The sequence below is a fragment of the Vigna radiata genome, chromosome 7 (assembly GCF_000741045.1).
Source record: "Vigna radiata var. radiata cultivar VC1973A chromosome 7, Vradiata_ver6, whole genome shotgun sequence".
NCBI classification, from domain to species: Eukaryota; Viridiplantae; Streptophyta; class Magnoliopsida; order Fabales; family Fabaceae; genus Vigna; species Vigna radiata.
In genome coordinates this window covers 37,244,020-37,265,959 of record NC_028357.1, presented here as the reverse complement: position 1 = coordinate 37,265,959, position 21,940 = coordinate 37,244,020, and the positions used below count along the sequence as shown (strand labels likewise).

At 30.6% G+C, this 21,940-nt stretch overlaps 1 protein-coding gene and 2 long non-coding RNA genes across 3 annotated transcripts; 2 read left to right on the top strand and 1 right to left on the bottom strand.

Moving 5' to 3' along the window:
* Window positions 1-11,102: 11,102 nt before the first annotated feature.
* Window positions 11,103-17,765, bottom strand: LOC106765407 (trafficking protein particle complex subunit 13). Its single transcript, XM_014650016.2, has 12 exons — window positions 17,281-17,765; window positions 17,099-17,183; window positions 15,989-16,119; window positions 15,758-15,860; window positions 15,592-15,606; window positions 13,824-13,969; window positions 13,539-13,734; window positions 12,654-12,728; window positions 12,287-12,403; window positions 12,066-12,110; window positions 11,676-11,774; window positions 11,103-11,531 (listed from the first exon to the last, which is right to left on the bottom strand). Exons 1-12 carry the CDS (start codon window positions 17,568-17,570, stop codon window positions 11,511-11,513), a joined length of 1,323 nt encoding a protein of 440 aa, XP_014505502.1. The 5' UTR covers window positions 17,571-17,765; the 3' UTR covers window positions 11,103-11,510.
* Window positions 17,766-17,954: 189 nt separating this feature from the next.
* On the top strand, window positions 17,955-19,058 carry LOC111242067. The gene is made up of 2 exons (XR_002668684.1): window positions 17,955-18,210; window positions 18,618-19,058. It is a non-coding gene; the product is annotated as an uncharacterized LOC111242067 (long non-coding RNA).
* Window positions 19,059-20,185: 1,127 nt separating this feature from the next.
* LOC111242068 lies at window positions 20,186-21,646 on the top strand. Its single transcript, XR_002668685.1, has 2 exons — window positions 20,186-21,063; window positions 21,197-21,646. It is a non-coding gene; the product is annotated as an uncharacterized LOC111242068 (long non-coding RNA).
* Window positions 21,647-21,940: the final 294 nt, after the last annotated feature.

Genomic DNA, 21,940 nt, shown 5'->3' with positions numbered 1-21,940 from the left:
TTGCTTCTATGCTGTTCTTGAAAGCCAAGACGGTGGGATTGTCAGGACACGTGTACGCATCAGCACCGTCGCCCTTCCATTATTCATAAAAAAATATATTTTTATGAGTACTATTTATCTTGTTAATTAATTACACTATTAAAATATCTAATAAGTTCAACACACAAGTAGCATAAAATATATTGAGACTCTCCACCACACTTTAGTTTATACTCCTCTTTTCTGTAATGTCCAAGTCCAAATTATTAAAATTTATAAATTCTTTATACCTATAACTTTATTTAATTTTCTCAATAAAATTCATATTTAATAATTATATACTTTTTAAAAATTTGTTTCTTTATTAAATTTTAACTCATGAAAAGGCCTCGTTCATCTTTATGTTGTTTTTTAGTAAGTTTTTTAAAGTTTTATCATCATAATCTGTAATATATTCAGTAAAATCATGTTTTATACGTATTATTAAAACGTATAATTAAAAAGAAATAATGTGAAAGTTTAAAATTATGCTAAAAGTGATTATTTATTTGATGAAAGAAATTATGAGAGAGAGAAAGCCTTATCCAAATTTGCACCTCTTTCTCTCTCTTTCAATGTTTTGTTTGCCACTTTACATTTCATGTTTTTGGTAGCTTTGCCTCCACGCACGCGCTTTTGGGGGTGAGTGGCTCCACTTCCACATTTATATCAATTTAATTATGTTCAAATAAATGATTATAAATTTTAACATAAGTATTTATCTAAAAACATATTTAATAATTAGAAAAAACATTATAATAATTATCGTAGAAGATGGAATTAGTTGTTGATATCTTGTAAGCAAGAGATGTTTAAATGTTATAGTAGGAAGAAAGTATGGGATATAATTATTTTGGAAGATTATACTTAAATAGAATACGGCAATTTCCTTTACTCTAACGTAATAATATTAATTGTTGCTTGGCTATAGTATGTAACTTTTATTTGTACTTTATTAATTCGATTGTGATATGTTAACTCAATTTATACTATCTTAATCATATAACAACTATTAAAGTTTACGTGATACCTTCAATTACATACTACTCCTTCATTATTGGATTATAAACTTTATGTATTGTAATTTAATTATATTTTTATTTGATATAAAATTTCTAATGTGACCAGATACATTGACAAGGGCAGAGAGTGATCATCAGTGCAAAAGATATGAAGTGACACAAATAAAGAACGACTCCTGACAGGTTTCCAGTGGGAAGGACAGATGGAAAAATCGAATATACATCGGGATGAGAGGGATCTAGAGACTGTATAGGTATAGGATTATATAGTTAAATAATAGCTTAAAGGAATTGATTTGACTACTCATATCAAGAAATGCATTTGTTTTTTGGTTGCCTAACCCATAAAAACTCCATGATTAAGCTCATATTGATACGTGGAGACAGTCAATATTCCTTGTAAGTTGTCGGGACATTACATCTAACATACTTTTTTATGATGAAAACAAATATTTTAAACATAAAAATAGGAAAAAATCTATTAATAAATACATAATATTATGTCATTCAATAAATCTTAATATATATTATAAAAAATTTTGATACTATTTTGAATTTACCCTAAAAGTAAAAGGCAAAGATGTTAGGTTATTACCTAATACTTTGAATAGGGGAAATATGCATGATAAACTAAAGTTATGATTCTCTTTATTAGTGTAGTAGGTATGTATGACTTCATCAAAACTATCCAACACCTTATTTAATAACTATTCGGAGAGAAGAAAGAATATTCACAATAGAGTAATACCATACTATAGTTCATAGCATCTTTTTCAGCCATTTTTAAATCATTTTTTCTTCATCATTCATTTAATAATGTCAACTATATATAATGAAGGACAGAAGCTTTAGAATTAAGTATAATCCATCTTTCTATTTTATTTAAATGTCCAATTTTCTAATCATATTGTGACAATAAATATGTTAAAGTCGTATGAGAAAAGAAAAGAGAGAATTGAAAATAATAAAAAAAAAACCTTACATTTTAGAGGAAAATGAAAAAAAATAAAAGAAAGTCAAAATGGTAAGAAGAAAATACTTTATACTATTATTTATATTTATCCTTCACCAAATGAGACAATATTTGTTTTTCCCATCTCATTCCCTTTTTATAAATAAACTAAAAGTGAATGAATATAAGAATTTTTGTCATTCTTAGGGCTCAATCAATTTAAGTTTATGTAATGGATTTTTTCTTTTATCATACTTCAATTTTCCATCATAAGAAAAAAGATAAAAAGAAATCAATTCTCTACCAAAATAAGTTTAATTTATGTATAAATTAATTTATACAATCTCTCTCATTTAGCTTTAATTTTAGTTTTTTGCTTATATGTAAATTACTATTAATTTATAAAAACTCATTAATATTTTTCATATTTTCTTATTTTAAAAAGTGTTTACGAAAAAATTAACTCATACGTACTCATAATAGTTATATAGTGTTGATTTTAAGTTTTGAATAAAATTCGACGGTTTTCAAATGACAAAATAATTTTATGTATTAACAGCATAAAACTTTTTTCTACTTTCAATTAACTCCAAACGAATTAATCATGTGTGATAAATTTGCTAACTTTTTGTAATAAATATTTTAAAAATCTTGTCACTTTTTCTTTTTAGTGAGAATCACAACAATTTCTTTAAATACTCTTACTTGTTACTTTCTTAGATTTTAGTATAGTTTATTTATACTATTGAGTTTTGGGGACGCATTGAACCTAAAGATGTACCAATTCAAGTAAATATTTAAAAATTCCTACCTAAAAAGGTAAGAGGAAAAAGACTAAACATATATTAAATAAAACAAAAATCTGCAACAGAATTTTGATAAAAAAAATAATTAAATAAAAGTGTACAAAAGTAATAAATATAAATTAGTGATGGAAAATGAAAGAAACCTTATTATTTACAATTCTGGGGTTACACTAAAAATGAAGTTAGTATTGATATTGTTTTAAAAGAGTAATAAATGTGTAAGTTTTTCATTTTGTAAGGGACCACAAAAAGGGCTTTATATTGTAATAAATTAATTGTTCATAAATGCATAGCTGCAGTTGCAACTACATTCAGATCTACCATCCTTTCTTTCTCTGCCAGTAATTAAGATTTATCATTCATGATAGAACAGAGCCACCACCTTTTCATTTTTTTCTATGTTGTTTTTGTAAAATACTATGTATGAATAACTGAAAATTGATCCCATGATTTTGTTGCTGCAACACCCAACAATCAACCACTTACCTAGTTCCATTACATTTATAATTACTAACTTTTTTGTTAATTGGAATTGATTATAACACAGAGAGGCTTAATAATTTGAGATGAATGATTAATGATTGGATTAATCGACTAAATACTTACTCCTTCACATTATAAAATTATTGATGTTGTACATGTAATTTAAGATTATATTTAATAAGTATAGATTGTTATTGTGTTAAACTTTAAAATAGCCTTATTTAATACGTAAATGTACATGTTATTGATGTTATTGTTTTAAAGACGTTGTGAAAAAATAATTAATAAATTTTAAAATTTACATAGCATTGATTATATATGATAAAAAATTTGTATGCATGGATATTTACAGTTTTTTTTATGAATACTAAAAAAAATAAGTAAAAATAATAATTGTATAAAAGAGTTATCACATGTATGATAAGATAGAATACTTAAAGGTTAAAATATAAAATATAATCTTACAGTCATTCAAAAAAATCATAAAATTTAAACTTTATAAACAACTAGTCTAATACAAAATTATATACAATGTTAATATAACTAGTATATGTTGTTACATCACCTCCGTTCAAAGCCTGCTTTAGAGAAACATCTTCTCCCTTTACTCACACCCACATGATGATCATTGTAAAAGAAAAACATTACACATACAAATCACAATCACAAGTAGAAGGGTAAGCTAGATATAAAAGAATTCATGCATTAATATAACATACAACATACACATAAGTATTCATACAAGATAAACTAGTTCAAACATCTTAACATGTTATGATCTAGACTTGATTGTCCAGGTTTAGAATGATTGTCGAGCCATTGCGGGTTGTGCACTTGTGGTAGCATCTACTGCTTTGCAAAGCCATTGCCAACGGGTTTCACCCTACCACACTCACATGGTTAGTCTGTTCCGAATCTTGAGGCATAGTGGAAGCCCCTAAGACTAAGACCTCCTGCTACTCCTCACGACATGGTTCAATCCTCTCTACTTGAGAATGAAAGACCATTGGAGTTTCAGGATAACCCCCAAGACTGAGTTCTTGCATTCATTATAAATATACTTGAATGTCACTAAGAGATTTTACATTGAAACTTACCACACCACTTTGAGATCATACTTTATTCTCATTTAAATCACAACTCAAATCTTTGATACTTATATAACTCAATACACATGCATAAATAATCCAAAATAAGTCACCATATCATTCAAATCAAGCAAGAATAATTAAGAAAAGAGTAAACTAAAACTTGCACTAGTCGCTCTTGTTGAGTGAATCTAGAGGTTTCTCGCACAACAAGAAACTCACAGAGGTTTCTCAGACATATATGGCTAAGCGACACCCTCTAGATAGTGGACCAAACCCTCAACTCACTCGCTCAGAGCACCTATTCGCTATCCGAATAAAATTGACATTGTTCCCAGGCCCCCAACCACTCACTTAGCACACCCTCTCGATGAGCGAAAATCCTCATACAGATGACCAACCTCTACAACCACTCACTGAGCAAATCCACTCGCTTAGCGAGTCTGCATAATCTGTAGCATCAAATCTGCAAAATTATGCAACCTACACCAAATTTACCAATTCCAATTATTTTTCCCAACTTTTAACCCTCCTAAATTGTGTTATGCACCTAATTAGACTTGAACAAGAGTGTTTAAACCTTTCTAGCCTCATTCTAAAGTGATTACTAACCAATTCCCCCTTCAAAACACCAAATTTCTTAACCTAGGGACCCAAATCTCATTCTACTATTTTTGACATATTTTTAAGCAATTTGGGGACTCAAACAAGTCACATTTGACTTACTCAAGCTGTCCCAATAGACCAAATCAATATCTAATCTCTAAATCAATTTTTCACCATCCCACTTCCTCTAAAAGAACCCTAAACCAAGACCATTTGCATCTATTCTCAGTCAGCCACTACTTAACCAAAAAATACCACATTCTATACATTCAAAACAATTCAAAAATCATACAATATAGTTCGTATTTGAAGTTCATTCATGAACACTTAAAACAACCACATTGCACACATTAATTCTACCATTCAAAAACAAAGTTTCAACTCAATGCATCTAATACTAGCATACTCTTCACACATGCACGAAATCATTCACTAAATAAAGAAAGAATCCAGCTTCCCTTACCTCTATAATTTTATACAGTTCAAGAATTACCCTAACCGAGACTTGCACCGAAAGGAATGTTTAGAAAACCTACAATTCATCGATTGGTGAGGAGATTTCAACCTTAAAACCTAAATTGAACTAAGAATCAAGAAAGAAGAACTCTCTTCACATGCAAAAAAACGGATTCTCTTTACATGCTCACAGATTTGAGGAAAAATTTAAGAAAAGGAAACGAAACTTACTTGCTCTTATAAAAAATCTGATCGGATAGACATGTAGGCCTTGACGCTGTGATCGTCTAGACATCTCCTGACCGTCAAATAAATGATCCAAATGTTAGAATTTGTAGAGAGAAGTGAGAGAAACGAAGAGAAACAATTTTTAGAGAGATAAAGTGTTCTTAAAGTAATGACACATGATTATAAAATTCTATTTATATTATAAGATTATTTTAAAATAAAATAATCGATCTCATTATTCTAATACACGTATCTATTCTAATACTCTATTTTATAGGTTTTTACATGTTTTATTCTATCTTTATATTTTAACGATTTGTTTTTAAATACTTTTATTTAAATTTTTTAAATAATAAAATATGAAAATATATACCTACACAAATATAAAAAAAATTATCTTTATATTTTTTTGAATATCAACAAATAACAAATCAGATTTTAAATAAGATGAGTAACCAAATATATTAAAGTTAAACTTTGAAACCCTTCGCATACATTAAGAGTTGAGAACAAACTTACAGTGAATTCAACGATTAACCACTAAGAAATTTTATATAGAGATATAAAATTAACTTAATGGTAAAAGTTGAAAAGAGAATGTAAGAGATAATAAATTCAATTTTCTTAATAAATAAAATATCAACAACTACTATTGATTTAAAATGAAAACTATTAAAGAAATTTAAAAGTAAATCAAGATCTAATATTCAATAATATAAAAATGTTAAATAACATACAAAAAAAACTTAATTTCTTAAGATTTAAAATAAAAAATCGCGTTAATCTCTTTATTTCAATTTGATTAAAAACTTATAATTGTTGAATTTGTAGATAAACTTTCCACAAAAATCTCATAAAAAATAAATTATGATAGTGTTGAAATTCCCTAACAAGATGAAAATACCATAGTCATTTTGGTTTTCATCCCATCATCATTTTCTTAACAAATTATTCAGAAAAAAAAAAAAAAAACCCTACCTAAAGTCTATTTTGCACTACTCGATAACTTTAAAGCAAATTTGGCACTAGTCTTTGTTACCTTTATCATTTTATTCAAACTTTCATGTCAAATTTTCTTTCCATTTTCAGAAGCCAAATTAAACTTTGCCTTCTATCGCAGACACTTTTGCAACAATACACTATTTATTAAGATTTGTTTTCTTCTAAAAAATCTAATTTAGAAAAGAAAATCATCATTCATTTATCAAAAAAATTTCATAATTCAATTCAGCCTCCTCAAATTCAGCTTTTATCTAACATTAATTAAAAGCACTAAAAAGTTGTATTGACAAGACAAATATTTAAAAACTGTATACAGAAATATTAACAAGAATGAATTAAAAAAAAAAAAGTAAGCTTAAGACATATTTATCAATTAAATTGATCACTTTGGTTAGGCTCTGGGGCTTCAAGCATTTTCCATCAGTACAATGACACCATATGTTACTTTGAAAGAAGAGGGTTTCACTTGTAAAATAAAACATCCAATCCATAATAATTCAAATCTATTACATTTCCTCCATTTAAATAGATTTATTTTAAATTCAAATTCATATTTTTAAATTTTAAATTCAATCTATTTGGATTTGAATTGAATAATTGTTTAGATTTAAAAAATCTAAAATTTAATAAATTTAATTTTATTTGGATTGATTTAAATTATATTATTTTTTATTTTAAAATCTAAAATCAAGATATGACTAAGATTCCTAATTGAAGGTAAGCCTAAGTTATCCCTTATAAAAGGTCAATTAGTCTTTCTTGACCCAAAATTCTACCAAGTTGGGTTAACTGAAATTCGGATACATTGTTTGAACTAAATTTGGTTGAGTTGGTTGGAATTTGGCAAAGTCACATTCAATCAAAATTGACAGATTCAGACATCGTTAATATTTAACGAGTGAGTCTTAATCAAATTTTGATCGAGTTGGTCTTTGTCAAAAGTCCATGTGGCACCACTACAAGCATAAAGTCTAGCACTATTCAGTGGCTGATGGAACACGACGTTACATATTCGATGTCAATGTTGATAATTCAATTTACGAGACGTCAACATGGTTCACAAGGTGACACACCCACTTATCACCAACGATTATATTTTTAAAGGTAGAACGAAGCGTCAACAAACCGTTTTCGCATTTGGTCTTCACCCACACTTAAGGCTTGGCGAACCTATGTACTATATGTATTGATCGTTACATACTGACCATGATACATACTTAATCACTCCAGCATGGAGAATATTAATCGAAGTAGAATCAGAAAAACATCTAATTAACACACACACACACATATATATATATATATATATATCAATAATAAGCTTTAAAGAGAATTTGGTTGTAATTTGGCCGACCCTCATCAAAAGCTTATAGATAAAACTATAAATATAGATGAAATGTATGATTGTTGGAGCTTTTATTACTCATTTATTGTAGCATTAACTACTTTAACCAATCAAACCTGAGTTGACTTTGGCATTGGAGCACATTTAGCTAGTATCACTTGATAGGTTGGTGAACATATTACTTTAGCATGGAGATGATAACATTGGAACGCACAATCAGGAATGTTTTTTAAAGAGGACGTTTGACCCTACACCCGAAATAAGTTTACTAATCTTGTTCAAGAAATACGTATTTTTTTTCCAATTCATTAATAATTGATATACATTTAGTTTTGGTTATATACGAGACAAATACTTAAACTATTCAAGTTAATTAGTAGATTTGATTGGATCTAAAAATTAATTGAACAATGGCGGGATCACACCTAGCTAATTAGGTCCTCAAAGAACTTGAAGGCATTTTTGATTTGTTATATGTGACATGAAAGATAGAACAATTTTCACTTCATTAGTAAATCTTTTTCCGAATTTCTCTACATGTGCAAATTTAGATATTACTAAGAAAATGTAACACCTTGTTAGTATATAAAGATATGTAGTTTGTTATATCTATTACATAATATTATTCTTCTTTCTATGTATGTATGTATATTTTTCCTTTTATCTTACATGATACTAAAGTTACAAATTAGAATCTATATATTATAGTGAAGTTTGTTGTCTTTTAAATCTATCGTTTTATTCATTATGGATTCTTATTAAATTACTCATTAATGTTTAATCTTATGTTCAAGATATATATATTTTAGTATAAAAAAATGTATCAGAAGTTACACGTCAATAAGATAAAACCAAATAAATACAAATTTTATTTTTCCAACGAATTTTGTAAAATTAAGTTAATTTAATTTCTTAACGTTTTATGTGTTACAATAACATATTACTCTCCTTTCTATATATTTATCCTTCTCTCTTTATCTTAATGTATCCAACAACTGCTGGTAAATTATTTGCACAATTCCTTATTGGTATGTAAAGTTTGTCCTCTTTCTGTTGCAAAATTGGTAATTTATGTTGGAAGTCCCATATCGACTAGAGATAAAGTCATCTAAGTGTATATAAGTGAGTGCAAACCTTACCCTACAAGCTGGTTTTGAGGGGTTGAGTTAGGCTTAAACTAACAATTTATAATTTGACTTGAGGAAATCTCCTTAAAAGTAATTCCTTATGATTTATAATTTTCGTTTGTGTTATTACAATAATGTCATTCTCAACTACAACTCATGCTTATATGCAAGAGTTTTTTAATTTTAATTTCTATGAACTGATAATATAAAAATTTGAGTAAGTTATATTAAGTTAAATATTTTTTTCAAACAATTATAAAAAAGTTATTTTTTTAAATTAAATTATAAATTATTTAGTAAACCATGATGACCTGAGCATTAAAAAGATGATAATATAAGGTTATTCTCAATTTTATCTCACTTTCTAAAAATCTTTTAATTTGACTATTTTTAAAAGAAACATCTCTTGTATTAAATTTCCTTCAAGAGCAACGAAAGTGATTTGATTATGTAACACCCAGACATACGAGAAGTACAATATTTGTTTGAAGTTATCTTTATTTTTCTAAATTATTACGATTTTATGGATGTGATTTTTATTATTATTATTATTATTATTTCTCTCTTAAGAATCTGTTTTGCTGTGTTCATTTGGATAAGCGAATGATCATATTGTTTACTTTTAATGTCTATATATCTTTTTAAAAAATGAGAGGTGTGTTAGTTTTAATCATAGATTACTCTTTCAATAAGATATTAATGTCACTTTTGAAATAATAATAAAGACAAAATAATAATTTTATATTATAATACATTAAAATATATTTCTTTTATCACCGTATTTTTTACAAATTTTTACAATCTTTATCTTCAAATATTTTTATTTTCATCTTCAAATCCATTAAAATAAACAACACAAATTTTACCTTCCAATATTTTAAAATCTACTCTATCACTCTTCCTCAAATATACCCTTAAAAATAAACACAACTTTTGAAAAAAGATTTATCTACAAAATTTCAAAAGGATGGCACTATTGACCTCAACAAAAACAGAATAATGAAATTATGAAATTGACAGTCACTTCACTACAAAACCATACCAATACACTCATCACACAATGCAAACACTAAATCCCTCACTTTTCCAATCACAATCAAACAATATCGTTGTCAAACTAAAATATTTTTTTTAGAAATTAGAATAATAGAATTATTTACATTTTAAAAATTAGTCATTAATATATATTCTGCTAAAGAATGTTACCGTATTTCTCATTTTGGAACTCACGATTCATGGTCAATTTAACCAAAAGGTCGCCTTGTTACCATATAGTAAAAAATCTAATTAATAAAATGAAATGAAACTAATAACAATCCAACAAAAATTAATATATTAAACCTTCTTTTGTATTCTTTGTAACTTGTATTATTGAAAGTTGAAAACAAGTAATTTCGAATTTTGTCTCATTAAGTAATTTGTTATCTTTATATAGTTCATGTGTCGAAAAGAATTCACAAGGAACCATAGTTAAAATATATATAATATTGGTCTATATAACTCAGAAAAAGTAAATACGTTGTTTTATATAGAATGGTTGCAATGAAATTTGAATTTAAAGTCCTATACAAATTACTCAAAATTCCATGCTATATCTTGTTCAATTTTAAGTTATTCATCATATACCAAAAGCAACTTTTTTTTTTAAAAAAAAAAGAAAAGAAAAGAAAAGTGACCACATATATGTTATATTATATATTCGTTCCTACAATTTCTAATTTGACTCGTATTTATGAATTAAAAATATAAATAAAAATATGTATTAGTTTTTTCAAGGGTAAAAAGTGAATGCAATAATAATGAATAATAAGTGTCCACTATAGTATTTAGTCAATTAAAATTATGTCATCATAGAACTAAATGATAAATTGCTTTGTGTGCTTTATCTTAATCAACGTACAAAAGGACAATAGTATATTTTTATCTAGGCATTATACAGTTATCCACCCTTCAGCTTTGCAAAAAAGAGTAATGCAGTTCCATAATAAATTTTAGTCTTTTAATAATTAGCATAATTCACAGTACTTAAGATACATTAGTATAAAACTGCAAAGTAGACCATCTACAGGAAATGATGTTGGATAACTGCATCGTAACAATGGATTGGTTTTCAATAATAATCAAAATAACCGAGCCTCTTGAACCAATAAAAATACGGACTTGGTGATTCTCTCATCAAATAATCAACCACTCACTACTCCAATTTAGTTACAGCACCTTGTAATTAGTCCAATAAAGCTTTGATGATCATGAAGGATTCATTGGCCCTAACTGGAAGAGAATCGCCAATTGGGAACTTGGTAGGTCTGATATTAGGCGCATTACTCGGACCAAAGTTACTGTTAACCACTTCTGACCAAACTGGAATAGCCACAATTTAATCCGTGTCCACAAAAATCTGCATTAACTAAACAAGTCAGAATGTTGCACTAACTTTTGGGGTGTGAAGGGCAAAGAACACTTCAAGTGTGATATAGAAATTTGATACAAGGAACATGTAGCTTCCCATGAAACAGAAGCAAATCATACAGCTTGAACTAACCTCTAAATCAGGAAGTGGTTCATAAGATTTCATCTCCCTAGTATCAAAAACAGTAATTCCCGATATTCTCTGAATTCCAGGTTTAGTAGCTATGAGATTCTGCATATTTGTAAAAAGTAGTGAGATTAATCCATGCCATGCACTTAATTTTAATTTAAAACTTTACTTTTCTTCTTCATAGTATCGTTCACCACTACTTTTTTATTACTACTCTTTAAATATATTGTATTACATTTAAAACATTATTTATCACATGTGAAGAAAACTGATGATTATAAATGAATGACTTTATTAAGTAAGATGGGAGCTGACTAAATTTCGTCAAGTAAATGATTCCAAAATTTCGACTCCACTACCAAAAATACTACACAAGAATTCTTAAAGTCATACCAGGTGGAAATCTGTTGATCCTAAAGCCTGAATCTGAGATAAAACCTGTACATGGTTTCCAACATCTTAGGTCAGTTAACGGCAAGAAAAGTTCAAGCACTAGAATTGTGCACAATGACAATATCATACTCCAAATCATAAATTTTTATAAAGGGGCACCATGTACCAGGGAAAAATAAAGGCTGACAATCTAACACAGAACATCCAGATAAAGGTATTACCATTGATTGAAGGCCACTAATCGTAACTACTCTCTCCCCATACGAACCATTTTGAGATAAGTTTACTTCAAATGGACCCAGCTCTTTATCAGTCTGATTTGTAAGATTCAGCTTTATCTGCAAACAACACACAAAACTTTAGCTTCCAAATTTTTGTTTGTCCCTTCTAGAACAATAAACTCAACGATTAAAAGTACAACGGAATTAGAAATAGCTATCCTATTCCCTTAGTATATAGACCACCACCAACTGCTAGCCTGCTACATAGGGTTTAAATGACCCATAGCCCAGAAGAAACCTAGGCTATTAAAAATGCAGCTTCAAGTTTATAATGAGCATGAGATCTGCATAAGATAAAAAGAATTACCCTAAACGGTTCTTGAAGGTTAATTATAGATGGAACCTCTACAACCTGCAACTCAATTTCCTTCTTTGTTGCTGGCTGCAAAGAAAATTTTCCAGACAAAAATATCGGTGTATGAGAAAATTAAATTACCATAATTCAGAAAACTGAAGGAAAAGCATTAAACATGAATATTAAATTTGAAAGCATAATTCAGAAAAATGAAGCAGAAGCATAATTTATTCAGAAAACTAAATGATCATAATTTTAAAGCATTAAAATTACTAATTTAACAATTTACCATGCATCCAACAGTATTTGAACACTATCTAGCCGTATTTGAAGACTATAATGTTATCATCAATTATTATTTTTGAAAAGTGAGAGGGATAAAGTAAACATGTCATGCTAGATTCGTATGCATGTTATAACAAAGTGGTTCGGTCATCAACTTTGTCATGTTAAGTGAAATTTAACATACAACAAACCAGATAGGTACTTCATTTATTAACTAATTGTTAAGAAGTGAATTTTAAGTCTAATTCAATCCCACAAAACCAACTTGTAACGTGAAGTTTGTACTCACTTATGTACTCTAAATTGACCTTATCTCTAGTTGATGTGAGATTTTTAACGCACCCCCTCATGCCAATATATATATACATCTTGAGCATGAGACTTGATATTAATAGGTAATCCGATAACAGGTAGAATAATATGTTTAACAACCACAAATCTTACTAGGATAAGCTCTAACTTGCTCTGTTATCAATTTAAGAAATGGACTTTAAACCCACAAAACTGACTTATAAGGTGAAGTTTGTATCTACTTATATACTTTAAATTAGTCTTATCACTAATTAATGTGAGACTCCCAACAGTAATCATTATTGAACAAACAACACTTACAGTCCCCAATATTTGTTGGGTTTGCAGGCGACCAGGTTCACCCAAATTTGTTCGCCATGTTATCTGGAGTTTACCAAGAACGTTACTTCCTTCAGCTTTTGTTTGAGCCAAACCATCTGATGGTGTTGTCAGTTGATAGAGATAGTTGTAAATTCCTCCACCAGATCTAATCAGTATTGGTGGCTTAAATGTCTCCCTGAAAATTTAATTTGGTTTATAATCAATAGCAATAATAAAATGCATTAGTTTGGCATTTCACCCCTAAAGAAATGCTACGGCACTAACCTTGTAGGACTATCTTTCTCAGAATGGTGCCCATCACCTTTAAGAACTGTTGCGCTATAATGCTGAGCAGGTTCAAAATCAACTTGGTCCATGAAAAGGTTTGATTTTGTATGGTTTTCAATACAAGCTTCCAGAAAGGTAGTTTCCTGAAACAGATTAAGATTGACGCACAACATTGAATTAGAGCATAAGACAATTTCTTCAAGCATAAAGATTGAAGAACTTAGAAGGTGGTTGGTTAGTTTCCATTCTCATTTTTTATTACTGTTTGTTCATTGATAACTTTAAAAATGTCACTTTTTTCTTTTTTGTTTTTCATTTTATTTACTATTTTTTCAGCAATCTGTGAAGGAAATGAAATGAAAACAACAGAATGTAGATTCTACAATCTCCTTCACAATTTTTTCACACTGTAAAACAAAACGTAGTTGGTTTTTTTTTTTTTTTTTTTGTGTAATTGTTAGTAAAATTACATCAATTGAAAATGAAAAAATAAAAACAAAACCAATCATCCTGATGGATGATATTTTTATTGATTATGAAGATTTGCTTAAAAAGAGTAGGGATGATTAGACATCAATCCAATATTGAGGACTAGAACCTTGACAGCCTTAAGGCTTTCAACAAATGAACACATAAATTATGTTCAAGAAATTTTGTAAGTTAAAAACTTAACTTGAGTGATCAAATAATCAAATTATGTGTGGATTTTTTCATATAAAATAATAAAAAAATTCGTAACACAAGATCAATCATGTATCAATAAATAAAAAATCACAAAAAGCAAAAATAATTAGATTTTAAGGTTTGTAGGCTTTTCTTCATCATTGCTCTTCACGAAAGAGTGCTATAGGATTACTAGATTCCTTCTCCACCTTACAAAGAGAGACAATAACTTTTTGTAATAACCAAGAGTATCGTTATAATTATAGAAATAAGGAGTAGATCCTATATAATTAAGAATATCTAGATTATATATGTATTATTAGGAATGTTTTCATTTAGTCTCGTAGCATATCTTTATTATCAGAGGATATCAAATCTCTACTTATAGTGTTGATTCTTTTTTCTCAATATAAACAAAGTACATGTTTCAAACACAAGGTTTCAGCTCAATGTTTCTTCTTTTCCTATAACAAGTATGTAGTAATGATTTACCAATGGTTTTTCTAAAATGTAAAGGATATATTATAAATGGATAGGACTTTAGATAGTAAGTTCATGTTGTTTTATGATTGGCTATAGATTCATTGCTGATAGCATCTAAAAAAATGTAAATAGGACAAGCAATTGACTTCAGAAATTGATTGTTTAAAAGAGTACAAAAATGAAATGAAACGAACATCCAGATTATACTCATTCCTTATTGCCTATTTTCTTTTAATTGATTCTTAATTTCTAACTGATATCAAGTATATTGGATGACAATGTACTTGAAACAAACCCAAAATTAAAAAGGAAACTGCATCTATTTTTTTTTTTTTTTATCGGCAAGGGAACTGCATCTACAATGCTATTAAGGATTTTATTGTTTGTTTTAATACTAACGAGTTGTAGAAAGAGAAGTTTCATCATGCTTTCCTTCGATAGACAAATAAATAATACTAATCCCAATATTTTAAATGGTGTAATCCGAAAATTTTGAACATTAACAAAAATATACTACACAATGAACATGATTAGATCATTTCACTGCATTGACAGCATGCTTATCCAGGAAAACAGTATCTACTTACACTTGAATAGTATATACAAATCATTGACATACCTTGATAACACGGACCTGCAAAAAAGTTTTCAACACACATGTAAGTCATACCAATATTGAAAGATCATATAGTGAGCATTAGTAAACCAGGTACTCGATAATTGTTTTATTGGAGAACATAATTTACTTCAAATTCAACAAATATCATTGTCAAAGAGAATAATACCTTTGTTCTAACGGAAAGTGGATTAGCAACAATGAACTTGAAAAATTGGGGAAGATATTTACGCTCACCATCACCATCATTATACAATGCAGTGCAGACAAGCCTAAGGGCATTTGCACACAAAATTGTAAGAAATTAAAAATGAGACAAAAAAGAAACTTAGTAAATCCAAATAAAACTGCATGGAAGCATGAACATACTGAAACAAGCACATAGAGGGTCACAACTTACGTGTGAGGCCCAAGCTCTTTCACATCATGTTCTACAATAAAATCATAACGCCCACCAGCACGGATAGATTCAACTGGTGATTTTGATGTGTCTAAAAGAAGTATTCTCTGTCTTTCTGTTTGAATTTCAGCCTGTCAGTTACAAAGTTTTGAATAACTAATTAAATTAATTTCTCAAAGGATTAAAAAACAAATTCAGCACTATAACTATTATGAATACATTTACATTTTTGTGCTCAAATTCAACTACAACGCCTGTAAGAGAATCTTCTTCGAATCCATCCATGCAACATAGATAAAATTAAACATAAAAAAGATGTGGATATGATACCCAGAAATTAACACATAAAACTCTGCTGCAAATCAATCTCTCATATGCATATAAATGCCTATCAGCTTGGAATGATTGTTATATCAATGGCATAGTGACGAAGCAGAGAAAATATTTCTAGCTAGGAATGGAAATTATGGGAGCTCAGGAATTTTATTTTATTTAATTCCTGCACTGTCTACAAGTGCATGAAGGAAATCCAACAAAAGAGCAGAGAAAACAGAATCAGAGGGAGAAAGAATTTTAATACATCCCCCCGGCACCCTCCTCCCCTTCCTTCTCTCTCTAAAAGGTTACCTGTTTTTAAACTAACGAATACCCCACTCAATGTCCTTCAGCCTTGTGCTAAAGCATTCCATGGGAGGGTATAATCAGCAGAGAATGTACAAGTGAAAGATCATTCCAGAATGAGAAAGTAAAAGAAGACATGTATTACAAAGTCTTCCCATAGTGATATCTATGAAGGACTGAGAGTTTTTTAGCTGTTATCGTTAGAGAGTTCATTTATATAATATCAGCTAATCAAACAGAGTAACTGGGGCTTGGAACTAGAGAAAGAGAGCTAAACAACACATGGAGAGATTCTCAAGCATCACACGAACATTCCATCTCCTTTCCACATTCCTTAGAACGCTTTAATTAACCTCCTACGGTGGTAACATATTGCAATATAACAAACATTAAAACTTGTGTCAAGGGAGTTCCAGTAAGCTCAGGGAGTGACAAAATTGATTCATGAATAGCAGTGGAGTAGAAGAATTGAAGATTTAGAAAGAGGACCTTGATAATGACTTCTCTGACTTCAAAATTGGAGCTGTTGTTAATACTTATATAGCTGCAGAAAGTCTCTCCCAAATAAATAGCTCTACAAATGGGGGGAGTATGAGTGAGCAATAATGACTGGATCGAGTTGAATTGAAGACGTAGAGAGAGAGAGAGAGAGAAAGAAGGAGAGAGAGTACCCGAATGACTGAGGCAGAACGAGGAGGCCAGAGAGGCCCATGGCGTCTGAGAAGTGGTGGAGGAGGAAGCGGTCGCGGTAGTTGGGATCGGAGTTGTCGTTGGCGCCGGCGTAAAGAGAGGGGGCGGGGGCGGCGGAAGGATCGTCGAAAAGGTCCTCGCCGACGAAGATGTCGGTGAGGTCGAGGCGGAGGGGAGGGTCGACGTTGAAGGAAGGGCGGCAGAGACGCATCACACGAAACGCAAGGGAATGTGATCCTCCTCCCTGGCCCTGACCTTGACCCTGACTCATCTCTTCTTCTTCTTCTTCTTCTTCACTTCCAAAATGCAGAAAGATTCTTCACTTCAATTCCACCGTTCATTCAATTTCAATTCAAAGGCTTCAAATCAGATCACAACGATTGACTCTGCTATGCTGGTTGGGCATGGCTACCCCTTTTCCCTACCTTACACTCTGTTTCTTTCCTTACACTCTCACTCACTCCGTGGTTTTAATATAAAATATATTTTTTTTATCAAGTTTACATTTTTTTACCGTATTAAATTATCGAATTTTTTCCTTTATAAAAATTAACTCTTTTAATTTTTTTAAATTACTTTAGATAATACTTCCAACAGTGAAGGTTTAGGTGACACAAATAAAATAAAAGAATTTATTAAAAGAAAAATCAATATATATCAGGAATAAAACATAAGAAAACATTCTACCATTCATATTTTGTGTGTGTTTCCTGAATGCTATTACTGTTACATTGGGGCTCTAGTGCGGCGAACATGGCAGAGAATAGAGAAGCAAATAGAACACACTCCGAGATCAGAAAATACGGTGGATGTCTTGCTAAAGCAGAATCGGGAGTGCTGGAAGAAACCTCCATCAAAATGGCCAAGCATCTAGCTCCGGTGGCGACAATACGAACCACCCACCATTTCAGGTGAGAAATGTGAAGCTGGATTTTCCTCGTTGACGGATCTGAAACTCAATCGGCCAAGCTCTATGAAGAAAAATATACTCCAAAAATTAAGTTCATGCTCCCACAGCTCCAAAAAAAATTTTAGGGTTAGGTTCCATTTTTTTGATCCACATATTTGGAAGCTTTTCAAAAGCTCCTGCTCCCAAAGCTCCATGGAGTGGATTGGGATTAGGGCTGGGCATACTTCAATGAACTATACTGTAACTACAATTAACCGTACTATAATATATCTAAAAAAACTAAACTTCTTTGAAAATTGAACTTTACATTAGTTCAGTACCGGTTCGAGTTCGATGTAGTTAACTGTGAAACACATATTTCTTTTCCTAACTGAGAATTTAACCCCAAATTGAAAACCCTCGAATTAGGGTTCAAGAGGATTGAGAGAAAGGCAAGGAGAGTTCCATGGTTCCTTCGAGAAAATGCACTAAGAGGCTCGATTCAACGGATCAGAGGCTGCCTACAAAGGATTGATGCTACAAAAGGGGTTGATTGAGGGGCGCGGACAAAATCCTTTGTTAAAGCTGGTGTGCAGTCACTCGAAGAGGAGCTGGGTTTTTCTTTCACTTCCTTTTTCCTTCCTTTAGTTTTTCTATAAAAAAGGTTGTATAATAGTTTTTCTATGGGGTTAGTTTTGGTTACTTTAGGTTATTTTCAGTTTGAGGGTGATCAGGAGATGATAGTTTTGGTTAAATCACAAGTTAGCTGAAGCTTCTTCTAGCTTTTCTCCCTGTACTAACGCATTTTTTTATCCTGTTTGCAATGCTTTTAGATTCATAGTTGTTGAGTTAGACTCAGGTGACAGCTTTGAGCTGTATACTGTGAACGGAGATCAACAATGTAGTAATTTAGGAGCCAAACCTAATAAATAATTGAACCTTTGTCGTTTAATTACATATTCTTAATTTTATTAAGTTTTTACTTCTCCATCCTTAAAAGGCCAGAGGGGATGATTTGTTATTGTTTGTGGCCTTAGTGCTTGTTTTGATACGATAGTGAGTAGTGCATCCTACTTAATTTTGATCATGGATTTGGTTGTATGGCATTTCAGTGTTTCTTTTCACATGTTGGGAAATGAAAAATTGTATTTAAGCTGCAAAATTGAAAAATGGATTACTTGTTGGTTTGTAACATGACGACTTTTTAAGGTTGGATGATGACCAGTGAGTTAACATGATAATTTTGATTTTAAGAATCATGCATCCGGATTATTCTTGTCAAACACTTCGTTTGGTTGGTTTAAGTCTGAGTGGCTGTTGTGCCTTTTTCCAAAGCCAAAAAATTACAATATTGAATTTATCCTTTAATTGAGTTAATTTTCACGTTACTAGTGCAATAGGGAGGTTGGTGTTTCAAATTTGTGAAATATATAACTACCATATTGAGGTAATGTGAGAAAATAAACCACTTTTGATGATTAATATCAGAAAATAAATACACTGTTGATCTCCGTTCACAGTATACAGCTCAAAGCTGCCACCTGAGTCTAACTCAACAACTACGAATCTAAAAGCATTGTAAACAGGATAAAAAAATGCGTTAGTACAGGGAGAAAAGCTAGAAGAAGCTTCAGCTAACTTGTGATTTAACCAAAACTATCATCTACTGATCACCCTCAAACTGAAAATAACCTAAAGTAACCAAAACTAACCCCATAGAAAAACTATTATACAACCTTTTTTATAGAAAAACTAAAGGAAGGGAAAGAAAAACCCAGCTCCTCTTCGAGTGACTGCGCACCAGCTTTAACAAAGGATTTTGTCTGCGCCCCTCAATCAACCCCTTGTAGCATCAATCCTTTGTAGGTAGCCTCTGATCCGTTGAATCGAGCCTCTTAATGCATTTTCTCGAAGGAACCATGGAACTCTCCTCGCCTTTCTCTCAATCCTCTTGAACCCTAGTTCGAGGATTTTCAATTTGGGGTTAAATTCTTAGTTAGGAAAAGAAATACGTGTTTCACAGTTAACTGCACCGAACTAGTACTGAACTAATGTAAAGTTCAATTATATTTACTGAAGTATAGAATAGTTTAATTAGTTTTAAGTTCAAAGAAGTTTAGTTTTTTTAGATATATTATAGTACGGTTAATTGTAGTTACAGTATAGTTCATTGAACTATGCCCAACCCTACTAATGGCAAATTTCAGATTGAAAAATACAAAGTTGTCTGGTTTACTCCAACCATTGCCAATTCCCCCAACAAATATGGGAAGATATAGCCATGAATTTCATTACCGGCATTCCCTTTTCAAATGGGCACACTGTTATTATAGTGGTCATTGATAGGCTTTCCAAATATGCACATTTGGCTAGTTTAATAGTAAGCAAGTGGCTTAATTGTTTGTGAAGAACATAGTCAAGTTGCATGGCTTTCCAAAGGTGTACACGAGCCAATTTTGGCAACACCTGTTCAAGTTAGTGGTACTACTTCGAATTTAAGCATTGCACACCACTCACTAACAGATGGTCAATTTGAGGTATTGAGCAAGTGCATTGAAATGTATTTACGGTCCTTTACTTATGATAATCCGAAGGGCTGGTCTAGATTGTTGCCATGGGTAGAATTTTGGTACAATTCTTCCTTCTATCATAGTACAGGCATGACACATTTCAAAGTTGTTTATGGTAGAGAGCCCCCACAAAAATTAAATATACTAGCAGCAGCGAAGACCTCTTGAGTGTGTGCAGGAACAACTTATCCAAAGGGATGCAACAATCAACAGGCTGGAGTTAAATTTGTAAAAGCTACAACAGCACATGAAGAAAGAGGCAGATAAAAAAAAGAAAGCTGATGCAGTTAGAGATTGGTGATATGGTACTCGTAAAACTTTAGCCCTATGCTATTTTTTGGACCTTTTCCTATAATTGAGATGATTGGAGAAGTATCTTATAAACTTCTCTTACCTTCGTCTGCAAAAATTCATCAAGTCTTTCATCGTTCACAACAGCTCAAATTGGTAAGGGTGATCATGCTCAGCCATATGTACCATTTCCCATTACAAATTCAGATACAAAGCCATATCAGGAATCAACAAGTGCAATAACATTTAATCAAGTGGGAAGGTTTGGAAGATAGTCAAGCAACTTGGGAGGATGTCACTACCATAATGCAGGCTTTTCCGAAATTCAACCTTGATGACAAGGTTTCTTTTGAAGGAGAAGTTAATGTAACAAACGTAGCTGCAAAGAGGTTGATTCAAGAGAATAATGGGACCAAAGAAAAGGGACACACAAGCATTTAAACAAAAGGGTGTAGCGATATGCCTAAAATAACCAATTGTAAGCTGGCTGTATTTGAGTGGAGAAAGAAAGGGGGATGGTTGTAATATTTTCTTTTCTGACTCTGAGAATTTTGTCTCTTATATTCCTTTCTTAATACCATTATGAGGAATTATTCATATTTTGTGTGTGTGATTCTTGAATTAATTTACATAGGAACAACTTAAAATCGATTAAACTTATGTATCTTTTTCACCAAATTATAACACTGATGTTAAATACAATACACTTTAGGTAAGCGATAAAGATGAGATCATGCAAAATACTCACTAGTTTAGTTTAGGTGAGAGAGTTGAATTGAAAAGAAAAGGAAATAAAATAAAGAAAATATTTAGTTGAAGAAAATAGAACTAAAATACCAGAAAATGAAGAGAAATTTATAATAAAAAAAATATGTTTGGTTTAGAAGGAGA